Source organism: Zootoca vivipara, chromosome 5, assembly GCF_963506605.1.
Source record: "Zootoca vivipara chromosome 5, rZooViv1.1, whole genome shotgun sequence".
NCBI lineage: Eukaryota > Metazoa > Chordata > Lepidosauria > Squamata > Lacertidae > Zootoca > Zootoca vivipara.
The window spans coordinates 96,783,335-96,800,222 of NC_083280.1; the positions used below are offsets into that span (position 1 = coordinate 96,783,335).

General features: G+C 42.0%; 1 protein-coding gene across 8 annotated transcripts in view; it reads left to right on the plus strand.

The window, feature by feature from the left end:
• Nucleotides 1–16,888, plus strand: part of PHF21B (PHD finger protein 21B) — a 186,912-nt gene that overhangs the window by 165,536 nt on the left and 4,488 nt on the right. For 2 of the 8 annotated variants that reach the window (XR_009557663.1, XR_009557664.1), the window contains 6 exons: nucleotides 1,322–1,373; nucleotides 6,758–6,834; nucleotides 8,036–8,090; nucleotides 11,925–12,083; nucleotides 14,607–14,682; nucleotides 15,776–15,832. Coding sequence is in view for 6 of the 8 variants with exons in the window: in XM_060275181.1 (XP_060131164.1) it covers nucleotides 1,322–1,373; nucleotides 6,758–6,834; nucleotides 8,036–8,090; nucleotides 10,425–10,447; nucleotides 11,925–12,083; nucleotides 14,607–14,682; nucleotides 15,776–15,879 (546 nt within the window). In the remaining 2 variants the exon portion in view is untranslated. Of the gene's footprint in view, nucleotides 1–1,321; nucleotides 1,374–6,757; nucleotides 6,835–8,035; nucleotides 8,091–10,345; nucleotides 11,546–11,924; nucleotides 12,084–14,606; nucleotides 14,683–15,775; nucleotides 15,880–16,888 lie in introns of those variants that run through there. The other 6 variants (XM_060275177.1, XM_060275179.1, XM_060275176.1 and 3 more) reach the window with 4 other exon arrangements.

The window sequence follows — 16,888 nt, forward strand, 5'->3', positions numbered from 1 at the left end:
GAAAAATCCTTCCTCATCTGTGCTTTAATCTCACTTTATTAAAGGCATGGTGACTTGATGCAGTCAATACAGAGAGGCAGTTCTTTAGGGTAATTGCATGTTTGCAGAAATAGACTTTCCATAAAGTTGGTTCAAGGCAGCAAATGTTCAGATTTTGCCATGGTTATCACACCATCCTGAGTCTTTTAATTTTTGCAACAACAAAAAGGGGGGGGGTCATAGCTCTTCACACATTAATCCATAGTCCAGAACTACAGGATAGGTTCTACTGAGTCACTGAGTGCAGTTTACAATTGCTTCTCCATCTGCATTAGATGGCTGAATCAATAGGTTGGTTGCCCCTAACCGGCTGCACATTTTGGGGTCTTGCAAGTACATTAGCACCTACCTCTCAGTGACCTCAGCCATCATCTTCTTTCCCCCGCACTGACCAGTCTGTGGCCAATCGCCAGTGCTGGAACTGGTGCCTATTCTATGTACTCTGGACATAGAACCAATTTCTTTAGTATGCCTTCATATGAGATGTGAGCTGTAATGTCCAAAGTCAAGTTCTTGCTTTCTGAGAAGGCTCATGTTTAACTTCACCAAAACTGCTTGTCAATTGTCCAGTGGTATAAATGTCTAGACTCAGATTTTCATATTCCATTCTGCAATAGACAAGATTTAAAACGAGTCTTGCTAGGGTTGCCATATGTCCTCTTTTTCATGGGTAGAGTCTTCAAAGCGATCCACAGTTAAAAGTGGATCAGTCAGCATATGTGTCTTCTTTTCTGCTCTTCAAAATATGGCAACCCAACAGCTGGTGGTTGGGGTGAGGTCAGATTTTTGAATGCTCCTTTTTAAAAAAATTCTCCACACTTAATTCAACAGGCAGTAGGTTATGCTTCAGTTTTTCTCCCTGATGTGCCAGTCTTTCATGTTTCTTCATGGTTGTTTTTTTTGGGGGGGGGTTATAATTGTCACTCCTCACATCCAGTCTGAAGCAGTTTGCCTACTTCATTCACCTGGGATCAGACAGAGAGTTTATTTTCCATACTGCTCACTTTTAAACATAGAAACAGGAAACCAATGAAACAGTCTGCACAAATGCAGTACAGTACAAATCAAACTTGCGCAAAAACAAAACTCTGGCCCATCTGCGCATGTTTGACACTGCTTTGAGGAATTCATCTGAACATAGATGTTGTGGTCTCATAGAGGGCGGGAGGTCCTGAGTTAGTCTTCTGTTAGTCTTCAAATGGAGGAATTTGTAAAACCCTATGGTGCAACTGGAGTTCTTTCAGCAGTAATGAAAGTAATGTATTTTTTATTTATTCCCTAGAAAATTGCCTTTATGGTAGCATTAGGCCTGGTTACGACAGAATACTTGGAAGGTAAGAACGCCTTTATTACTACAAAAATGTTTTCTGTTTTTGGGGGAAAGCAACTTCTCAATGAAGGTTGGAAACTTGGACTCTTTATTATTAAAAGTTTTGGGGGGACTGGTCCTCATGAAGCAAATTATTGTGTGTTCTTTGCCAGCTGAAGATCTTGCTCTGATTTTCAGTAATGTAGCTTACATATACCAACAAAATGCAATGACTGGAATGTGTAGAGTATACTGCAAAGAGCTACAGCCAAGATATACTATATAACAAATCCAAGATGGAATTTAATGTGACCGATTTTTTTAAAAAAATGAATAGCATCCATGTGTGTCAGTCAAGATCAGGACTGCTGTAAAGGGGGCTTAATCCTTTCCCCTCATACCATGATCTCAATGATACTCACTTCTCAAAGCTTCATTGGGACCATGACACAAGAGAAAGGGTGACCATTGCCATCTCGTCCCATGCTGCTAATTAAACATCCGCCTCTGCCACATACTCAGCATATTGTGTAACTTCTCCTTTGAAATATCACTTAAATTTTCTAGAATGTGAAGAAGCTGGGGTAATAGAGCACTTCAGAATGCCATCATATCCTTTGTGAGGATCCCCTTCCTAATGGTCTTGCTGTTTGTTTGTTTTTGTTTGTTTGTTTGTTTGTTTTCCTCAGAAAGGCTCAGAACTTTATAGCTGCATTTTGGAAAACCATTTCATGCCTTGATGAATGGAAATCTAAAAGCAGTTCTAAGTCACCAGCATCCCTAATCCTTTAATGGCAAGTGATTGAAATGGAACTTACAAAGCAACAGTTTTACCAAGAGGCTTGCGTAATACAAATCGTGTAGATAATATTCCCACAACTTGCCCGTCTAATCTTTTTTTATGTCAGGAAAGTAAGAGTAATAATTTAAAGCTTGAGCACCTCTGAATAATATCACTGACTCTTGCTACATTGAAAATACCAGCAATCATCCAGAACAATTTCTCTCTTCTGTCAGTATGGTAGTTTATTAAGATGTTTCAGTATCAATAACAATAAATAGGAATGGGAATGGATAAGGATTATAAACATAACATTAGAACAAATATTTTTTTTTGTATGTGTTCTTCCTTTAGGTGATACAAAACTATCTGGAAGTAAAGAGGCTTCTAAGCCTGTTACTAGAGGAGTTGCTTTAACTGGGCAGGAGTCGGATTATCAGGTCACAGCAATTGTAGCCAAAACTCCACATGCCTTTAAATTTGTGCAAGATGCTCCTGCATATGTTGAGATATGTATAGAAAGGCCTAGGAAAGAAAACAGAAAAATTGAAAGAAAGAAAAACCAGGTCCCGTCCCCCCCAAGCCATTTTTTTCCTGTTTGATATACCATGTTTTCCGGCGTATAAGACGACTGGGCGTATAAGACGACCCCCAACTTTTCCAATTAAAATATAGAGTTTGGGATATGTTGTTGTTGTTTAGTCATGTCCGACTCTTCATGACCCCATGGACCAGAGCACGCCGGGCACTCCTGTCTTCCACTGCCTCCCGCAGTTTGGTCAGACTCATGTTCGTAGCTTCAAGAACACTGTCCAACCATCTCATCCTCTGTCGTCCCCTTCTCCTTGTGCCCCCATCTTTCCCAACATTGGGATATACTCGCCGTATAAGAAATACGACTTGGTGTATAAGACAACCCCCAACTTTTGAGAAGATTTTCCTGGGTTAAAAAGTAGTCTTATACTCAGGAAAATACAGTAGTTTGAATATTCAACACACTTTTTTTTTCTTTTTTCTGGGGGGAAATGGCTTTGGATAATAAAAAAACAACGGGGGCAAACCTTGGTTGTTGTTTTTTCTGGTTATTTTCCAGGCCCTTCCCATCTCTAGTTATGTATCACTTGTTCTCAAGATGCCACTACTACCCATTCATCAATATCAGGTGGAAATGGGATTTCCAAGCTCATGTAGCCAGTCGCTTAGTAACTAAGACTGCTCTCTAAATCCAAGATACACCAAACTTATTTAGGACCCATGGAACAGAGTAACCAAACCAAGCACCATATAAAAAAGCAAATGCAGAATTCACCAAGTTCTCACCTGAATAGGCACTAAGCATAGAAATGCTCTAGTTCTCAAAATTTGAGAGGCCTCGGGGAAACCAGAGGGACCTGCTATTTGGGGAAGTCCTTTGAGACTTCACTTGTCCCTGGGAAGCCCTGACATTTCTTCCAGCAAGTCCACATTCTGTGAAATCAAGGCAAGAGACACACTATGAAGGAAACAGGCGCTGGTCATTCAGCAGAGTGTTCAGGAGACCGTTAGCACAAGCATTTCTGCTTGTCTGGTGGAACCATCTTCCCTCTCCTCACCCCACATGCTGTCCTGCGGGTTTTCCCAACCCTCTAGAGCAGGTTTGGGGGAGATGCGGGGAGAAAAGAGGAGGGGGAAGCCCACTAGTGAAATGGATTGGTTGAATTTGGCCCCATCATGTGTTTTTCCTCACAAGGCAAGTGCTGGGATAGACACTTGCTGGGGAGGAATTAGCAGGAAGGCGGGAGCACCTAACTTGTTGCTCACCCACTGATTCTCCCCTGCAAATGTTCCCCCCGTAATAAAATTTTGCCAGTCAGATTTTGAAACTGGAAGAAACCCAGCTAAGAGGAAGTGCCTAGTGGGTACATAACATCTGCACTGAAGACTTGGCAGGTGTGGGAAGCGTTAAGGCACCTCTTGCCAGTTTGCCTTACAAATGTCCCCTCCATCCCTGCATTTGTATCATCATCATCATCATCATCATCATCATTATCTTACTTACTTACTTACTTATTTTTGCCTCTCCTTTTTCCCTGACAGGGACTCAGGGAGGCTTAAAGTTTTTTGTTTGTTTTTTTTACAAAAAATGTAGGTACTTGAACAGCAGCAGCAGCAGCTGTTGACACCTGCCAGCTGCCATACATTCGATGACAACGTATTTCAAAAGACACAATCCCTTACAGCATCCAAGGGAGGCCAGTCACTGAGGCCAGGTTTAGACATTTCATCCCTTCCTCCGTTTGCCGTGATACGCTCTACATCTGCCCTCTTCACAAACTCCACAATTTCACTTCTTACAAAATACCTCTAAAAAGGCAAAGTTGATGGCCGTTATACAATCTTGTATATTTTTAGTAAAGGTAAAGGGACCCCTGACTATTAGGTCCAGTCATGACCGACTCTGGGGTTGCGGCGCTCATCTCGCGTTATTGGCCGAGGGAGCCGGCGTACAGCTTCCAGGTCATGTGGCCAGCAGGACAAAGCCGCTTCTGGTGAACCAGAGCAGCACATGGAAACGCCATTTACCTTCCCGCTGTAGCGGTTCCTATTTATCTACTTGCATTTTCGACGTGCTTTCGAACTGCTAGGTTGGCAGGAGCTGGGACCAAGCAACGGGAGCTCACCCCGTTGCAGGGATTTGAACCGCCAACCTTCTGATCAGCAAGCCCTAGGCTCAGTGGTTTAACCCACAGCGCCACCTGGGTCCCCCCATATTTTTAGTACTTCATTGCAACTGACACACAGTTGATTGCAAACTGGTTATAAAGGCTACCAATCTTGCTGTTCAGGATGCCTTGCAGAAGTCTAGCCCTTCTTGCAGGTGTTTTCGAGTATATGCATATGAATGCAGCTTTTGCAAGAGGGATAGCTATTGCTACCTATAGAAATCTGAACCCTTTTTGTACTTTTATAACTAGAATACACAAACACTGTGACTTCTCAAAACATGACAACTCTCCTATCACACTGCTTCAAAGAAGAAAGCAAAGCAGCTCCTCAAAGTTAGCCTGTGTTAATATTATATTTTAATGATGTAAGTTGAGGGCATAAATCTGGGTTTCTGCACCTTTTTCTAAGTGAGGTTTTGAACCAAATATGTCTACAAATTTAGCTTTGATATTTATAGTCTTTCTTTCCCCTTCTCAATGAGGGAAACAAAGAAAACCTGCAGTGCCTTTTGCAACAGCCAAGATACAAAACTGTGATAAGGAGGTATTTGTTAATGGGCAGAGAGGCTTGAGTGTTAATGAAGCTTTTGATTCTGACCTTGTTGCCCAAAGCTTTAAAAAGTTTTTAATAGCTATGATCCCTGCATTCTTTTGTCTGGATGCCCCTTTAATAGGATACTAGTTGGGCTCTTAGTGTGATTTGTTACTGGGGTGTTGCTGGTTTTTGTTTTTGTTTAAAGAAACAAATCCTTGTAAGATTGCAAGCTGCTATGACTTCAGGAATATAAAAATTGCCTTGGTAAATTAAAACAAGGATTGGAGAGCCCAGCAGGCTGCCTCCAACCGTGGTTGACCAAATGCTTCTGGGTGCTCAAGAGCAAGTGCTGATGGCAAGGGCCCTCCCCTGCTGTTTACCGCAACATCTGGTATTCAGAGGTATATAGCCTCTAATATAGGTGTCTAATCAGGTCTTCACCGTCTTGTAGGATATCTTCAGGAAAAGAAAAGGGTAAAGGGTAAACCCTACATAAATCTGGAGTGTGGTCCCCAAGACGGATGTATGGCACCTTGTCTGCCTCTTTCTGGCAAATCCTGCAGCCAAGCTGGTGCCAAACATCTCCCTCTGCTTTCCTTTGAACCACATCAGTGAGGCTGAGATGAGGGCCTTGTTGTCTGGGCAGCCCAGGACCTCCTTACACGCTGCTCAGGACTGCTCCCCTAATGCAGCAGTTTGACTTCACCCCCAAAGGCGCAGTCCATTGTCTCTCGAGACAGACAGATGCCAGCAACAACAGTTTAGGTACTGAGCTATGCCAATTGTTATTAGACACCTGTGAATCTGTCTGATAATCAAAAGATTCCCATTTAGTAGCCATTATACCAGAAGTGTGGAACCTTTATTTTTTTTTATCCCAAAGGCCACAGTCCTTCATGGGTGACCTCCTGGGGGGCACAACAGCAATGGATGGGGCCAGGGGCAAAGAGTGGGCAGAGCAAGAGGTGCAACACTTACCTTTAGGTGTAGGTGGCATTCCAGCCTTACAAAATACCCACCCCTCCATCCATCTCAAGGACACAATCTACCCAGGCAAAAGCACTTGAAGGTGCAGAGCAGGCTGGTAGCAGAGGTGGCCTTGGGAGAGCTGCAAGGGCCAAATAAAGAAGGCTTCAGGGCCATATTTGGCTTCAGGCCTGAGGTTCCAGACTGCTGCATTAAACCATACTGTGAATTTCAGAAATAACTTCAAACTCAGAATCTGACAAATTATCAGGGCCGCTGCCCGGACAAGCATTAGAAACTAAACATAAGGTCTAAGCAGACCACAAGCCACAGTCATCTGACTAATGAGTTGTATCTGGGAAAAAAATTGTTTTCAAATGATCACACACATACAGAGATAATGTTTCATAAATTGATTACAGAAATCCAAAGCAAGCGTCAGGAGAGGAAAAGGAGAAGCACAGCCAACCCAGCCTACAGTGGGCTTTTGGAAACGGAGGTACATCTCTTCTCTTGTCGCTTTTTCATTCCACTTCACTTCTGGTCCTTATTCATGTGACCCTAGAGTCACCACAATAGTTTCCCATTACAAAATAAAAGCACATCCCTGTTATAAAATAAGACTTTTCTGTTGAGAGAAACAATTAGGTTGTCAGTGTTTCCCTGGTGGGGAGCATGACAGTTTCCCTCTGGCTTAAATGTATAGGATAGACATGAATTTCTAAACCCAGTAGCATCTTAACATTAGCTCTGTGCATTTACCACCCACAACTCAAGCTTATTTCATAGGGAAGGGAAGGCTAAATCTATCCCACCATCTGCTGTTTAGGAAAAGTGAGATTTAGGGGGGAAGGGAAACTTCATTGTTTTGATTCGCCGAGGATTGGTTCAAATCGGGATTGGCAATTGCAAGTGAAAGTAGAAAACCTTTTAAAAATTAGCCCCCCCCCCCAGCCCAGTAGTTTCTGATGAGTGTTGCATGTTCAATAAAGCAACCTCAACAAATGTTTCCTGTGATGCCAGTTTTATCTAATTCAGTTACAGCTAATGAACTAGTAATGGGATCACTTATTTCTTTTGTATGTGACTGACATAAATTTAATCTTAGCAGCTTTGGAGATGTGGAAATACAAATAGTGTACATTTCTTCTTTTCATGCTTCTGGCATAACATATGGTGAAATACGCTGTGGACTTTAAAAATACAATTTCATAAAAACAAAAAAACCCCACTTTTTAAAAACACACATTTATGCCAGGAACTTGGGAAGATGAAATACAAGGCACTGTTTCTTTAGGCTATTTAAAGCTGACATTTGATAATGACATTCATTGAAATATTTATTTATAACAGTATATATTGCCTTTTCTTTTGTAAAAGGCCCTGATTCTCAAATCAGCATATACAGTAACTCTCTTGCATGGAATTCCTTGCTAAAAAGGGAATGCTCCTGAAGGTAGTTGTATTTAACCCACAGATTTAACACAGAATAAATACCACAACTGCTCCAGGAAATTTCATGTTACTTTTATTATGGAATCTCCCCAACACTCTGATATAGAATCCCCCTTTTTAAAAGTATGTATGTGCCTATTATTGACACCCATGTGTGGATAGCTCCTGATCATCCCCTCCCAGTTGGACTTGGTTGTTGGTGGAAGAAGTGTCTTAGTCAATGGTATTCATGTTATCTTTTGCAGAGGAAACGCCTTGCATCAAATTATTTGAACAATCCGTTGTTTCTGTCCACAAGAGGTAAGATCTCTGAATTATTGGAATGGAAATATAGGTTAATACTCCACACTTGAAGTAATTACAGTAAAATTGAAAGAACAAGAGGAAAATACAATGTAAGCACAAAAATGTTAACAAAGCATTCTCATTCAAAAACCTGAGATGGATTTCCTCCCAGAATAATGTTCATTGGTGTGTTTTTAGCATCAATAAACAACAGGAGAAATAAAATTAATTGTACATTATACAGTGGTACCTCGACTTACGAAGGCGATCCGTTCCGCGGCGCTCTTCGGAAGTTGAAAACTTCGAAAGTGGAAGCATGCGCTTTGCGCATGCGCAGACCGCGCCCCCCGCTTCTGCACATGCACAGAACGCACGCGCGGCGAAAATACTTCGAGGTTAGCAGGCTTCGGTAGTCGAAACCTTCAGAAGTCAAGGCATTTGGAAGTTGAGGTACCACTGTATATCTGTATCCCCTCCAGAAGGACTTCTGAGAGGTCGGAGGACACACCTCCTCTTTATGACAATTTACATGAGTCAAAAAGGGAGCTGCACTTTGTAAAATTTACCCTATTGAAGTTTAGCCCTAACTGCTAGATCTGTATGCCAACTTTTCAGCTAACAAGGCAGAAATTATTTTGAGCTAAAATATATGAATATTTGAGAATTGGACTCCAGCCTATGAGAACTCATGTCATAAAAGTTGTTAATCTTTAAGGTGCCCCAGAACTCCTGCTTCCTGGAAAAAAATCATTCTTGCTTCACTTTTGTAAATCCATTTCTTTGGACAGGAAATTCTATTAGGTGTCTTATTGGCTAAAGTACATATATTCCGTACCTAGTTCTAGAAAATGTAGGTTTGTTTAATATTTGAACTTTTAATGCAAATTATACAGCAAATCACTCTGAAAAATTAGAAAGGAAGAAAACCCTGAAAACTATGAAATGCACTGCAGATTTAAATAATAATTTTATGTGCTCCTTTGCTTAGAGGAAAGCCTGAGTTTTCAATACCTAACTTCATTCAGTCTAATGAAACTGTTACCTGTTTTGAAAATGCAGATGATATTGTTGTAGTATCATAGTGGGACTGGGCTTTACAACTGGCTAGTAGAAAATTGTGGTTGGCTACCAACACTGATCAAAACATATGTGCCACTGCTTTGGTCCATCTACCGCAATTCTGTGCGCTCTTGACTGGAGGCAGCACTGCGTGGTCTTAGGTAGAAATGTTTCCAAGCTCTGCTACCCGAAACCCTTTTAGCAAACTCATGAAAATTGAACCCAATATTCTATGTATGCAAAGCATGCACTGTACCCATGGTAACAACAACATCATCATCATCATACTGGAGCACCTAGACCAGCACAATGTTTGAGCATTGTGCAGCACTAAATAGCAAATTATGTGTCTTTACTGCCAGTTTTGTACCTCTTTCTTGCTAATTTACAGTTTTTCTATTCAGCTGCTGAAAATATGTACACAATGCTAGTATAGTCTGCACTTCATTCCCATTTTTGCCCCAGATTAATATTTCTAGTTTCCCGAGGCACTTCCATACTAATATTTTTGCAGATGATCATCTCCTGAAATCAAGAATATTGATCAGCTGCAGGTCATGGGTTCGGGAGAGTTATCCCCATCCTCACACAAGGGTTGCTATGAAAGACAGAACTCACATTTAAAGCATTGGTAGCTTTACATTCCAGCTGTGGGAGGTATCTCATTAATGAAGCACGCTTGTTGCACTTCTGGTTATCCCTGCCTCAGAGCAAATGTTCGTACCTCATTAAAGTGCTTCTAACCTACTTGGGAATAGGCTGGGCAAATGTCTGTATAGTCCTCCTCCTCTTCTCCTTCTCCTTCTCCTTCTCCTTCTCCATTACCAAATCCCTTTTCATTTGATTGGAAGGAGACTGCATTTATCCACCCATCTTTACTGACATCTCTCAAATTTCTCTTGCTAAGCTCTTTCAGGGAGAGTGTTATCTCTGCTCTTGCGCAGCCCTGGCCATGTGAATGTCTTGCATGCATCACTTCAATTATTTGTGTGTATGGGCATGTGAGTGCAATTTCGCACATTCAATGTGAACAAACAAAAAGTTCCACAATCCTGAGAAGAGGAAACATACGTGAAGAGGGAATGCAAAAAGCTTAATACAGTATAAGGATAAACTTAAAAAGGGGGGGGGGAATGCATTTAGGGTCACTTGGACAGGCATAGCCTGACTGATATAACCTTCTGCTCATACATAGTATTCTTTTATCATAGCCTACCTAAAATCCCACCAAGCTGGGGATCTAGGCCCACTGCTCCTAACCTGTGTTCTGCCCTTCTTTCATAATGCTAGCCAATGAGGATTCATCTTGGCAGGTATGTTTTACCACACCTTGTATATTGCGAGGGAACAGGGTCTTCTTTGAAGCTCTTTCTTTTTTTAAAAAAAGTATTGTGGTATTGTCCGTCACCCTGGGCCTTTTCAGTTGTCACATACTACTAGAGTGTACATTTGTAAGTACTACTGTCACTGCCCCACTGCTGTTCAGGGTAGTTTTGCAAAAAAAATGCAGGCCATGCAGTGGTCGGAGCAATGACTGGAGGAACAATACTTGGGTTCACACGTCCTCTGTCCACTGCAAAGAACAGCATTTTGTGTTTTATCTGTATGCAGAATCTCCCTGGTTCCATTACTTGTCTCTCCTGGGGGGTCTGACTGATTTGTCCCTGCTCCCTTGAAACAGCCTAAAGACCCCTTTGACAGGAACAACTATAGACCAGTCACAAATACCCCCTTTGTGGGAAAGGTGGTGGAAAGGGTTGTGATGGAGCAGCTGCAAGCATTCTTGGATGACACAGATTATTTGGAGCCATTCCATTCTCCATGGCACGGAGTCAGCCTTGGTCTTCCTAATGGATGACAATTGCAGGGAGGACAGGAGAGTGCAGCCTTACTCCTGATTCTTGAATTCTTGTCTTCTTCTGATACCATTGTCCATGGTATTCTCCTGGACTGGCTCTGGGGAATGGGAACTGGAGGAGCTGCAGGCTGGATTAGATCTGCAGGCTGAAGGTTCACACATGGAAACCAAAAGACAGCAAGCCAGAGAATGCTAACCTTAGATTTCAGTATCCCATCTATCAAGCTAAAGGATGCTTCCAGGACCACACAATTACGTTTTTCACCATCACAGATTCTTCCACAGCACTGTACCTACAATCCTATAAAGATTATGTGTGATGTGGACAACCTTCATAACACAGGCAAGTTAACATGCTGACAATATGTCCACCATAAACCAAGAGTCACTGAAGACGTATCTTTAGCAAAATCAGTTCACCATAGAAACAAGTCTTTTCAAAATAATTATTTCCCTTCTGTTTAGAATGATGGCCTCCATCTCCAAGATTTGTAATAGTTGGGTTGGTGCTGTCAGGCTTTGATCATAGATATGAAGTAGGAGTGCTACAAATATACTACCGTGTTTCTCATATTATAAGACACGTCTTATATTTATTTTTTCCTAAAAAAAAAAAACACTGTGGCTTATTTTCAAGGGATGTCTTATTTTTTTCCTCCTCCTCCTGCCACGGCCGGCATTGCTGCTGTGCCTATCAGTATGTCTTATTTTCGGGGTATGGCTTATATTCCTTGAATGCTTAAAAATCCTGCTATGGCTTATTTTATGGGTATGTCTTAAAATATGAGAAACAGGGTAATGTCTCATTTTCATCTATTTAATTTGGCTTGTTTGGCAAAATGGTGGGTTTATATAGCCACAGTCTGCTTGTGGAGAGCTCCTTCTGTAGATCAGCTGAACTACCTGCCTCCTTGTGCTTTTGTGTTTCGCAGAATGAGGTCAGCCATGATGAATATTGTTCAGCATGTAAGCGTGGTGCCAATTTGCAATCCTGTGGAACATGCCCCAGAGCCTATCACCTCAACTGCTTGGACCCTCCCTTGAAGACTGTCCCCAAAGGGGTTTGGGTCTGTCCTAAGTGCCAAGAAAAGGTGAGATATGCCTTTACACTGTAGACCATCCAAACCAGATCTGGGAGCTAAGTTGGATACAGATATAAATTTGATGAGCTCTATAAAGGTTGACCACCAGTGCAGCTGAAATTAGTCTTCACTAAATCCCACTAAAAGTAATGGAACTTAAAAGATCACTTACTTTTTATATTGATTTTATATTGAGTAACTATGCTGGATTCAGTCCTTTTAGTTGGTAAAGTATCCTCCATACCTTATTCATTTTGTCAAAAATCCTAAGTCCCTTAATATTGATTCGCCTAAGGCTACACAGTAAATTCACTATTGCTCCCTTTTCTGTAAATATTTGCTCTAAAATCCAGCATTGAAGTAATTTTTGCGCAGCAAAGTTTAAATTGTTCACTTTTGAATATTCAGGGTAAGAGGAGAAATAATGCTAAATTATCTCTCTGAGAAATCCCAGGCTGCTCATCTTCTGGAAGAATTTCCAGAAATATGGTCTATGGTGTAGTCAGTGCAACTTAATATCAAATGACCCACCATCTTTATGGTAGATTAATTTCAATGGGAGAACTTTAAGCACATGCTTAAGTCTCTTCCAATGAAATCATTGAGAATGACTTAACATTAGCTACGTAATGATATCCTAACCATAGTAGGACAAACTTAGCCCCCCATTCATAGAAAAATTCATGGTTATCAGTCTAATATACCCAAGAAAGCTATAACCAGCACCATTAGCATTAATATCAGCTCCATCTGGTACACAGGCTGAGACCCTACCTGCCCACGGACTGTCTCGCCAGGGTGGTGCATGCTCTAGTTATCTCTCTCTTGGACTACTGCAATGCGCTCTATGTGGGGCTACCTTTGAAGGTGGCCCGGAAACTACAACTAACCCAGAATGCGGCAGCTAGACTGGTGACTGGGAACGGCCGCCGAGACCACATAACACCGGTCCTGAAAGACCTACATTGGCTCCCAGTACGTTTCCGAGCACAATTCAAAGTGTTGGTGCTGACCTTTAAAGCCCTAAACAGCCTCGGTCCAGTATACCTGAAGGAGCATCTCCACCCCCATCATTCTGCCCGGACACTGAGGTCCAGTGCCAAGGGCCTTCTGGTGGTTCCCTCGCTACGAGAAGCCAAGTTACAGGGAACCAGGCAGAGGGCCTTCTCGGTAGTGGCACCCACCCTGTGGAATGCCCTCCCACCAGAGGTCAAAGAGAACAACAATGACCAGACCTTTAGAAGGCATCTCAAGGCAGCCCTGTTGAGGGAAGCTTTTAATGTTTGATGGATTTCTGTATTTTAATATTTTGTTGGAGGCCGCCCAGAGTGGCTGGGGGAACCCAGCCACATGGGTGGGGTATAAATAATAAATTATTATTATTAATATTGATTTTGAGCATAACACCACTTGCAAGTTAAAAATAATGCCTCCAATTTTCTCTTTTATTTATACCAGGCATCCCCAAACTGCGGCCCTCCAGATGTTTTGGTCTACAACTCCCATGATCCCTAGCTAAGAGGACCAGTGGTCAGGGAAGATGGGAATTGTAGTCCAAAACATCTGGAGGGCCGAAGTTTGGGGATGCCTGATTTATACAGTATAACTGCAAAGAGGGTCATCATTGTCAGTAATAGCCTACAGCAGACATCCCCAGACTTCGGCCCTCCAGATGTTTTGGACTACAATTCCCATCTTCCCCGACCACTGGTCCTGTTAGCTAGGGATCTTGGGAGTTGTAGGCCAAAACATCTGGAGGGCCGCAGTTTGAGGATGCCCGGCCTACAGTATAAAGCAGTGCTGATAGCTCAACACTTACTCTCCTTCAAAGATAGAGCAGGTTCCACGCTAGACATAAAGAACAACTAACACAATTAACTGCATTTCATCCCCAGCACCTCATGAGGGGGGGGGTGGACCCCCAAAAGCTGTGAGACTGGAAGCATCAGTTTTTTCCTGGATTCGTGATGAGGGGACTGCAATCCCACATAGTAATTCAGACTTCATCTTGGTTGAGGAAGACCTAAACATGAAGTTTTGGAAGTCTTACACAAAACTTCAAAGCATTTTTTTCCAGCACTGTCATGGTACATTTGGCTCTCAGTTGTGCCATCCTCAGTGATCATGGATGCTAAAGAAACTGCATATGCAATCATATAAATTCCCTACATTTGCTGACCAGATCATGCCACCTTCTGTTTGTATCATTTTGTGACTGCATATGTGAGCATGTGAAGAAATTTGGCAATGGGAACCAGTCTGGTTGCAATACAGATGACATTTGTTAGACTTACCTTGACAGAGAGTTTTGTTCTCTCTTTGTGGAAAGGCAAAATGTAATTTCTAAATATATTTCCATGCTTTTCATCTTACAAATTGGCATACTAACCACTCTTACGGAGCTATTACATAGTCCTGATATAATCAGCTTTTGAGGAATAAATTGGAGGGTGGCAATTCTAAACCATTGTATGCATTATAACATAAGTGTGCCCTTGACTTGTCTGAATCTGTTATTTCCTGAAATTGTAGGTGTTAAAGAAAGATGGAAATGTGCCATGGGCTGGAACTCTGGCGATTGTTCAGTCCTACGTCACTCATAAAACAGGTACGAACTGTAGCAATTGATTATAAGAAATGGTTTCTCAGGTGTCAGCAGCTTCAAAATGAAGTCGCCTCAGGGGGTGGATTGCAAGGGTCTTGGAAATAAAGCATCATCTGAACACATCCATACTTGTCTGATGTAAGAGTTTCCCAATTACTGTTCTAACACATCTGAATTGAGAGTTCACAAACTCGGAAGTGGACTAGGGGTGTGTGTGTGTGTGTGTGTGTGTGTGTGTGTGTGTGTGTGTGTCACATAGGAGACAAATGCCATTTTACGTTTGTGTGGCAGAGGGGGGAAATTCTCACTATAACCTTTCTCCTTGAAAGAGAGAAGGTCACAGTGAATTGAGGCCGTCTGCTAGCCCATTCATGCAACGGCATTCTAATTAGGTGGGTGCTTTCTGTTCATTGATGACTTTGCTTTTTGCCTTAGCACATGAAAACCCCTTGAGTCCTTGAGCCCAGTGTAAAATATGCACATCCACCACCCATTATGAATATTTTACTTGTTTGTTTTTTTAAAATGTATTTATTAAAGATTTTCAAACAACAAAAACATACAAAAATACAAAACACAAAAAGAAAATACAAAACACAAAAAATACAAAAACACAAACTCTACCTTATTTCTAATCTATTGACTTCCTCATTCCACCTCCTTCTGTGATTCTTTACATGTCATCCTTAGTAAACTCTAAATCTTATATAAACTCTATTACTTTAATATTACCTTATTTCTCTATCTTTTACATCTCATCCTTTTACACTCTATCTATATCTTACTTCTTAATTAAATGATCATTATCTTCTAACAATACTTATTTTACACCATTGTATTATCTACAACCTCTTTGTATCTCCCTCACTTCCACTGAATGAATATTTTACTTGTGTCCTGTCACTTTTGTTGTTGTTACTGTACCTCCTTCAGACTGAGTTGTTACCATTGTGTGTATTGTTTATCAGCTTAATGTAGTGGACAGTATCACCCAATGGGTCGAAAGGGGCACTCCCAAGGCATCTCTTAGACTCCTCCGTAACATTTTTCATCTTAACAGCCATTCATTGCCTGCTTTCTTGCCTTTGCTTCACAGTCAAAGAAGAAGAGAAGAGGAAGTTATTAAAGAGAAGCAGTGGGCTGAGGGAAGAACACAGGAAGCTAGAGGGAAAAGAACACTTTCTCAATAATGCAATGAAGGTATCCTTTCTGGCTTATGGGTTATCCTGAAAAATTGCCCAGACACTTGCTACTTTTGAAATCAAGAGAAATTAGCACAAGTGGAAAAATCTGAATGTTTCTTTGAATTTCTGAACAGCAGGTCCCTGAAACCTTACCTCCTTAAACTTGACCTATGGGTGTGTGACAGGTGGGTGGGGCCTCTCACCTGTTAAGTCACATGGCATCACAGTGGCATCAGGTGGTACTTATTTTACCTGCGTGGTTTGAAATCAGATTGCACAGGCAAAAGATGTGCGTGGTGCTTCGCGAGTGCTGACCATCAGCTGATTTATAAGGCTTGCACTCAGTGCTTAGGGAGAGCTGGGTACAAGGCTTGCAAAGCTCCATGATTGGCACTTCCCAAGCACCAAAAACCAGCGAATCAGTGGTGCCTGAAATAATAATAATAATAATAATAATAATAATAATAATAATAATAATAATTTATTATTTATACCCCGCCCATCTGGCCGGGTTCCCCCAGCCACTGTGGGCGGCTTCCAACAAAACACCAAAATACAGAAATCCATCAAACATTAAAAGCTTCCCTCAACAGGGCTGCCTTAAGATGCCTTCTAAAGGTCTGGTAATAGTTGTTCTCTTTGAGCTCTGGTGGGAGGGCATTCCACAGGGTGGGTGCCACTACCGAGAAGGCCCTCTGCCTGGTTCCCTATAACTTAGCTTCTCGTAGCGAGGGAACTGCCAGAAGGCCCGCGGCACTGGACCTCAGTGTCCAGGCAGAATGATGGGGGAGGAGAGGCTCCTTCCAAGGCCGTTTAGGGCTTTAAAGGTCAGCACCAACACTTTGAATTGTGCTCGGAAACGTACTGGGAGCCAATGTAGGTCTTTCAGTGTTATGTGGTCTCAGCGGCTGCTCCCAGTCACCAATCTAGCTGCCGGATTCTGGGTTAGTTGTAGTTTCCAGGTCACCTTCAAAGGTAGCCCCACGTAGAGCGCATTGCAGTAGTCCAAGCGGGAGATAACTAGA